At 42.3% G+C, this 8667-nt stretch overlaps 1 protein-coding gene across 5 annotated transcripts in view; it reads right to left on the bottom strand.

The window, feature by feature from the left end:
- The window catches only part of pcdh1b (protocadherin 1b), a 190868-nt gene that overhangs the window by 84441 nt on the left and 97760 nt on the right, over positions 1-8667 (bottom strand). For 3 of the 5 annotated variants that reach the window (XM_056383638.1, XM_056383637.1, XM_056383640.1), the window contains exon 4: positions 5750-5969. In XM_056383638.1, the coding sequence (XP_056239613.1) occupies positions 5750-5969 (220 nt within the window). Of the gene's footprint in view, positions 1-5739; positions 5970-8667 lie in introns of all 5 variants that reach the window. The other 2 variants (XM_056383641.1, XM_056383639.1) reach the window with 1 other exon arrangement.

Genomic DNA, 8667 nt, shown 5'->3' with positions numbered 1-8667 from the left:
TAGCCAAATACAGTATGTTTGCATGTGGTTTCATCTGGGGAGATGAGTGCACCCTCCCTCCCAAAACACACACACACACACACACTTCATAAATCAGCTTGTTATCCAGCAACCATCAGCGTCAGACAGAAGATCTCACTCTCTCTCTCTCTCTCTACATCACCTCTATGTCTCTCTCCCATTTCCCACCTTTCTCTTCACCACTTACGTCCCTTTCCTCCCCCTCTCTCTCCCTCTCTCTACATTTACTCCTCTCTCCCTACAAACACACACATGCAATCAAATCCCACAAACGACATCCCTCCCCTCCCTCCGTTTCTCACTCTGGGTTTTTCTCCTCTTTCCATCCGTCCATCACGGACAGGAAGTGGGATGCATTAGCAGAGTGAAGACAGGCTGATGGAATTAACGTCCATTATCTGACCATTTACAGGACGGAGAGCAGGATGAAAGAGGGTGGTGGAGGAGAAGTGAAATGATAGAGATCTGACCACATCAAGCTTCGTCTCTCAGCTCCGGAGCGCAGACCACAGTCGGTGTATAGAAAGCATGTTTGTGTTGTCTGTGTGGGCAGTTTGGGTGCATTGGTGTGACAGGATGAGATACCTGTCACATCTCTTATCATAGCTCTCTTTGAAAGATACGTCTGGCAAATCCCTTTCAACAACCAGAACAGATAATTCCTAAAACAGCTGGTCACTGTAGTTTTTAAACCAAACGCACGGCAGGAAATAGTGCATTTGTTGGTGACTATTTTTAGCGGCGGATTAATACACATTTCATGCTCTAGTGAGTATTTGGGGCAGCAGGACAGTGTGTGTGGGACAGAGTCACAATAAATGAAGTTATAATAAAGTTTTGGACAATAATAGAGCTCAATGGCAAAGAGGAATAATAAACACACAATATGCGCACAATACTTGTTAGCAGATTATATTAATCACTGGTGACTTTAACTGAAATTTTAAAAATAAAATAAAAAATGTACTGACGACATATAAATCAAACTTAAACAAATTGCTGAGCTTTTATTTTGAAGTTGAGGATATTCTAATGTTCTTTCAAATGGCCTCTTCAGCTCTAAATGTCATCCTCATCAGCTGGAAGGCACGGCGTCTTTTACCAGAAACTATAACTATCTTGAAGTTCAGCAAAATGTCATCGGCCTTGGTTTACTGTGGTAGCACACCTCAGCCACAATCCCCGCTCGTCCTTTTCTCAGTAACACTCAAAAGACATGATGACAGAACCAAAGTAAGAAGGAAAAAATCTACTTTTGGATCATTCACACATCTAATTTCATTTTGAAGCTCAGCCGCTGCGGAAAATCAAACCTCCTGCATGTACAGTCTGGTGTAATACAGTGAGGTAAATGGAACAACAGCTGGTCTCCGGTGAACCCAAGTCTGTGTAAACACTGTCACATGTCATGAGCATCCATGTTAGATCTGGATTATGTCCAGATTATATTGCTGTATGTGGATAATCCACCTTTAAAAAAGCAGGTGGGGAAAGCAACCCAGATGCATTAAGAAGCTACTGAAATCACTCAACACCACTTCAGCAGACAGTTGTTTAAGTGCAAATGCATCTATCTCCACATATAACATTTTAGCGTGACATTATGTCTCTGAAACCACATCAGTTCCTCAATCACAAGCCTGGATGACACACGGCTGTAAACTGCTGTAAGGACACTGAGGAGAGGAGCTGCCCCTAATATTAAGAAAACAAAATGCATGATAAAGATTGTAGGTTTAGAAATAGCTACTGTTATTTTTGAAAAACAGGGAGGGGGGGGGGTTAATAAGTTGGTTGCACATGCAGAAAGCAGCAATCAAATTTTAGTCTGAATGACTGGAATCACGTCGAAGCGCAGAGGGTAAATACACTGTGATGAAATGAAGCGACTCCGAAGCAACAGACCGAGGATGTGTTTGAGGAGTGTCAGTTTGTTCCCACAGCTCTTCATCAGCGTGTCCGGAGCACTTGAGATCTGACTGATCAACGATCAGTCACACAGCTGAGTGATCGATACAGTCTGCAGCGGAGGGAAACACACGAGGAAACAACAACAACACCGGCCGAACGAGCACAGCTAAACCCACCGAGCTCAAACACTATACTTCAAAAACCCAATTAGGAAAAACACGTGCTGCTGTGCTGGTTAATTATACCTTTAATTACTGCTTGATTAACCATTTCATGTTGAACTTTTTGAGTCTGGAGTGAGTTCACTCTGGGAAAAGAAGGCAAAAATAAAAGAAACTTTAACTACAGGCTAAAATCAGTGAATGCAGTTTTGCTGGGCACAGCTGGGGGGGGGGGGTCATAAACACGGCTGGAAAGAAGAACGATGTCATCTAGGAAGTAATATCCCACTGTATATAAAATTTGATTTGATTAAAGCAATTAACCAACTAGATGATTAATCGATTGTCAAAACATTAATCAACTGTTTTATGAGGATTCTATACACTCACAGGAGCCATTTTCAACACCTGATCATACCTGCAAACTTTTACTTGAGTCATTTTTTCAGTGCACGCCCTTTAGCTGTAACGGATTGTTTTGTTTTTTCTACAGTGTACAATCGATACTTTCATTTAATCGAAGGATCTGCCACTGTGGAAAACAGTGCTTGCCTTATTGTGGACAGAGAGTACAGTGTATCTGTAGTGGTGTGTTAATCCTCAGAAGACCAGCTGTTATCTGTTGACCTCTCTGCTGGTACAGCACACACACACACACACACACACACACACACACACACACACACACACACACGCACACACACACACACACACACACACGCACACACACTTCCTTGGGAAAATACCTGCAGCTAAAACATGTTTGACCATCAAAGTGGAAGATTGTACAACACTACCATCCCCTCGCACTGCCACACACACACACACACACACACACACACACACACACACAACATAACCCTGACCTCATTCCACTGCGTACGCCGAGATACAGCCACTTACACACTCTCCCGCTCTCTATCGCTATCACACACACACACACACACACACACACACACACACACACACACACACACACACACACACTGGGTGGCAGTAGCCTGTAGGCGTGCGAGCAGCTGTGAATAATTGTGTTTACAGATGGCATACGTACGACCTGTGGGTTGAGAAAGAGAGAGAGAGAGAGAGAGAGAGAGAGAGAGAGAGAGAGAGAGAGAGAGAGAGTTGGTCTTCTGGCCCTCACAAAAGAAGACAGGGGTGACATTTAAACTGAAGCTCTCTCTCCCTTCCTCCTCTTTCTCTCTCTCTCTCTCTCTCTCTCTCCACTTTCTATTTTTGCCAGATTCAGCTATTTCACTTCGGTTGGCTTAATTGGCATAAGTGGTAACGAGGCGTTAACAGCCAAAGCAGAACAATGAGCAGAGGCATGAATAGAAAAAGACGCTGAAGTGTTCAGATATGTGTCTAATTAATCATTTGGCCGCAGAATGAAGGTAAATGAAGTACTTTATTTATACCAGAGGGAAAATGATCTTTTAAAGTAAAACAATAAAAGCCACCAGCTACTGTACCACAATCTAATCTCTATATTATAGGTGTAAGGCCGTGTGCAAAATAAGTATCACAGGGTCAGGCTACATAAACCTAAGTATGCCAATAACAGCCGACACTCAATTTAAATAACTGTACAACACCAGAACAAACGTATGAGCCTTGAAAATAATAAGAAATGTTACTGAAACATTTTACATTTTTGTTTAGTGTAGTTAAAGTGCCAGTGGTCCTTTTTGTTCATTGTTTGTGAATATAGTCCTTATTTTTTGGACCTGGTTTATACCAAAAGCAGTTAGGCTGCTGTTTAGAGCAGCCATCAACTGATTTCATATGAGCAGTGAAATATTACTGGGAAGGCTGGAGAACAAACTCCAGTAGAAAATTCATGTAGCCTTATAAAAGCAGTGATAAAAAGAGGATTACTTCAAATCATGACAACCACTCCTGATGAGTTTAAAATCACTTTGATTGATGTCTACAACACATGAAACTGATGATGCTAGCTTCTCTTTACATTTAATTCCAAGTGCAAATTTCCCAAGGGGATAACAACATGCCAACAAACTGTGTTTGGTGCTAGCATGTTTCTTGCCGAACTACATGTTTAAAGTAAAGCAGGAAGTGTGGTGAGGTGATTCAGCATAAACACATTTCCTACAGCTAAAGCTAACAAAGCTAACAACTGGCTATAGCTACAGCTAACATCAATGTTCAATCCACTGTCAACATAACATGAAGTAAGTCATTTTTTATGAAACAAACAGAGTCAACATGCTAACGTCAAGGTAACAATATGCTAACAAGATGTGTAAATTGAATTCCCTGCCAAACTCAGTTATGATACAGCTCAGGTCAAACCAAAAACACAAGTTAGCCGCTTTTTAACAGCTTCTGATCTGAACTGTGGATTTACACAAAAGGTATTGTGTAAATAAGCATATTGGTATTAGGAAAACAACACAGTGGCAAAGATTTCCAGTAAAGAGAGCGAATAAAAGTCAGTGTGCTAACGTCATGACAATCTGTAAGTGGATTGTGGACGTTGAAAATAAATCACAAAACTCAGTGTTTTGTGATTGGACGGTCTCTCTATGCGGTGATGTCATCAGCTAACAGGCTAAACCACTAGCTAGTAATGCTCCCAGCTTTTACACCTGTTACTGCTACTTTTCAGTTCAGTGTTTTTACTTTAAATAGGAAAAAAGAAAAGTCAACATGCGTCATGAACGTGACAAGTTTGTTTCTCAACTTCACCAAAACTAATTATGTTACATGACTTCAGACACATCAAAAGTAAACCAAAAAACACATTATATGTCTTGTTGTGGTTTGTGGTTTTGTAGCCTCGTTTAGCATCATTCACACCTTTTAGCAACATAAACTTAAGGAATTTTCACTACTATTTTAGTGTCTTTGCATCAAAAACAGGCAAAACTGTAAAAGAAAATGTTAGCAATGTGCTAAGACACTCAAAAGTAAAGCAGAGTGTGTTTGTCTGTGTGTGTTTAGACAGTCAGGTGAATCTGTGTGGTGATGTAGCGTCATTAGCATCTCTCAGTCTATCATATCCGCTAACAGGCTACAGCTAACTGGCTACGACCGCTACCATTCCCGCAACCTTAAATGATTTCCAAGCTGCTTTCCTGTAAATGCTAAACAGGGACAGACACATAATATATCAACATGCTATCATGATGACAGGCTGACAAAATGCTAACTGCTGACAGAGGGAATGTATTATGTTAGCGTGTTTCCTGCTAGCCTCCCTCTGTGGGTCTATAAGTGGAGCTGATGGAAGGGTGGGCTCAGTATGATTTACATAATTGAGATGTTAATTCGTTAAGCCATGGGAGTTGATTATGTTGCATATTGATTGTGTTGTGCTGCTGTGAGGTCACACACCTCTTTAACGAAGGTATACACAGCGCAGGGAATTGTGGGAATCTGATTAAAAATACAAGGTTAACATTCCTGCTGACATGCCGCATTTCGACACACGAGGAAAGGTGTGTGTGTGTGTGTGTGTGTGTGTGTGTGTGTGTGTGTGTGTGTAATGCAAACAATAATGTGTGTGAAAGCCTGCAGTGTTTATGTTGTTTTGAGTGTCTGTGTGTGTTTGTGTGCGCTCCCCTCGAGGCTGATGGATGGATGGAGGAGGTGAAAAAACTAGTAGAGGGAGGGGAAACTCCACCTGGTCTTACCGTTCTCCGGGTGCTCCATCTCGCCGATGCTGCCGTCGGGCGTGGTCCGCTCGTAGTGATCCTCCGGCAGCGCCAGCGGGCCGATCCGCGGCCCCGACGAAGACTTGGAGCTGGGGGTCTCCGACTCCTCCAGGCCGCTGTCGTAGTAGCTGTGCTGGGACGCGTCCTGCAGGTCCTGAGCCTGGTTGGCCGTGGAGAAGGTCACTCGGCGGTGGGGGAGCTGAGGACAGAGAGAAACAGGCAGGATTAGTTTTATATTCAACATACGAGATGGTTTTTATTAGGAATCAGTTTCGGTTTGATCTGATGCAGGTGAATCAGTTTAAATGATTAAAGCAGAAGCCAGACTGTAAAAATAACTTTGAAGAAGTCATTTAGACACTTCAGGACTTTCATTAGTGTGCTCTGTTCTCAAAGTGACTGATTTAAGTTTGATTCTGCAGCTCGAACCACAAAGATCAATCAACTTTAATCTATCATTTCATATCAACAAATCAGTTCTCATCTAATTTCAACTCATCGCTGCTTTCAAGTCATCTCATCTCTCTCATTTTGCGCCTTCTGATTATGTCTTTTCTTCTTCTTCAGTGTTTTCATTTACAAACTCATCAGCTGAAGACACTGAAGTCTGCCTCCCTGACCGACGGCTTCACAGCCACTAAACTTAGCAGGGAAATTAATTGGCGAGCTTAAAAGAAAAACTGATGTGCTCAAAAAAATTTCCCCTCTGCTGTCTCAGTATCAGTTAGTCAAGGCTGTCTAACTGTGGATACACTTGAAAATGACAAGACGTGATACAATTAAGTCGGTAGCAGCCGCCCGACGGAGGTTTTCCTCACCAGTCAACACACTTCAGGTTTAAAGGTTCCCTGTGGACTTTCAGACCTCCGGTAGAGAGGGTCCCCGTTTTGTTTATCTCACACATATGCACATGCACACACACAGTTCTGCCGATGGTGTCACATGACTCCACTGATGAACAGGTGGCGGTAACACACCAAGACGTGCAGCAACGTGCCACACAAAGGCAGAGAAGAGGGCGACTGCTATCTAGTTTTAAAAACCTAACTTTTGTGTGTTTACAAGAAAACTCCAGAGACAGCCTTTAAGTTTCCACTTCAACAAAATTAAAAATAGTTCAAATAAAATATTGTTTCTTTAGGATCAGAGAACAAAAGTGACGAAACATGTAAAAACATCAAGACACTAGATGAAACATCTGAAGTGCAAACACAAGATCTCCATGTTTTAGTAAAATAAAACAAGATGGAAATTGTAAATATACACAGTAATCAAATTCAATACTTCATGTTAAGTATTTCAAAATAAGAGGCACCAAAGGTTTAAGGCCCTGACCATGAAGTGCTACATCTCTGAATCACAGTTAGCTTTCATTTCCCATCTCCCCTCATAGACATGATGCTTCGAATATAATATAAATAAAAAAAGGGCTCAAAGGGCTCCAGATTTAGATCTGAACATACAAGTTACTCTGCGAGTTACTTTACATCATAGGTGTATGAGCTCGCTGGCCACTGCAGCTAACTGAAGCACGGATGGGTCTAAGGATGACGACCTGGAGCTGGATTCAATGCTTTTCCAGACTTTTCAAGGCCTTCCAGGCAGTCTGTTTGTGGCTGGTTTCCTCTGAAAGTCTCCAGCATGTGTTTGGTTTCTGTCGTGAAGCCCTTCGGTTTTAATAAAAGCAGCAGGCTGAACACACACTTTACTGCTCCATTTACTGTGTGTGTTTGGGGGGGGGGGGGCAAGGTTGCCGTCTGACTTGTGTGTGTTTGATGGTTTTGTAATTGAAATTCAATTATCCTCCAGACACCACACACACACACACACACATACACACACACACACACACAGTGCAAATACACTAACTGTGCCCAAATTCAAAGACACACAGTGCGCAGTCAAACATTTCAATCACACACACACACACACACACACACCTGACCGACCAGCCCGGGCTGATAAAGAGCAGTGTCCCTGTCTCAGCAGATGCTCTGTCACCATGGCAACTGGGCGCTGTCAGGACCCTGAACCAGTACAACCAGCGGATCAGCGCTCATCACACTGAGGCACACTGGGTTTGAGCTCTTTTTAATGCCTTTATCTCCTCTTTTTCTAAGCAGCTTTTTCTTTTTTGCAGCAGCTGAAGGGTTTGTGTCTCAGGCAGCCCGCTCACCTCTGATTACAAATCACTCTATTGCTTCTGCAAGATGGTGCGTCTTCAGTCAGTTTCCCTGCTGTTTGCATTTAAAAGAGCCCGAGATATTTGGCTAAATCATAAAAAAAAAAAAAACAGAAAATCTCTTTAATTCTCCGGCCAGAATTAATGTCGCAACGATGGAAAATGTACAAAACTCAAACCACACCGGGGCTGTCCTTTAAAACTGTGTGGACACGATGTGCTGTCTGGGCATCAAACGCCCGGATCCCCGGTGCTGCAGGCGACAGGCCGCTCTCCAGTTAAAAACATTCAAACGCTCAGCAACAACTGGACTCTCAGCTGATCTGAGAACTGACACTTCCTGTCTTTATTCTCAGTAGAAATCCCTGGAACGAGACGAGCTCAAAGAGGTCACCGTTTGTGTTATTGTATTTGCATAAAACTAGAGTTATTATGTAATGGAAGCAACAAACACTCAAATGTACATCTATTTTTCTTTCCGGTTCGGATTTATGCAAGAGCAAGGACTGATGCTGAGGTTTTAGACACTAAAAACAATGAAAATGTATTTGCTGTTATAAATCTGTGGTATATAAACGTCATTGTTAAGCGACAGAGTTGAAGTGATGCACGCACGTCATTGTCTCTGTATAAAATACTTATGTTTGGTTTATTTTTGTGTCGTAAAATAGCTGTGATCTGACATCTACGTGATGTCTCCCCCGTGTCCGATAAC

Source organism: Seriola aureovittata, chromosome 8 (assembly GCF_021018895.1).
Source record: "Seriola aureovittata isolate HTS-2021-v1 ecotype China chromosome 8, ASM2101889v1, whole genome shotgun sequence".
NCBI lineage: Eukaryota > Metazoa > Chordata > Actinopteri > Carangiformes > Carangidae > Seriola > Seriola aureovittata.
The sequence above is the reverse complement of the archived record's forward strand: the minus strand, read 5'-3'. Positions and strand labels throughout refer to the sequence as shown.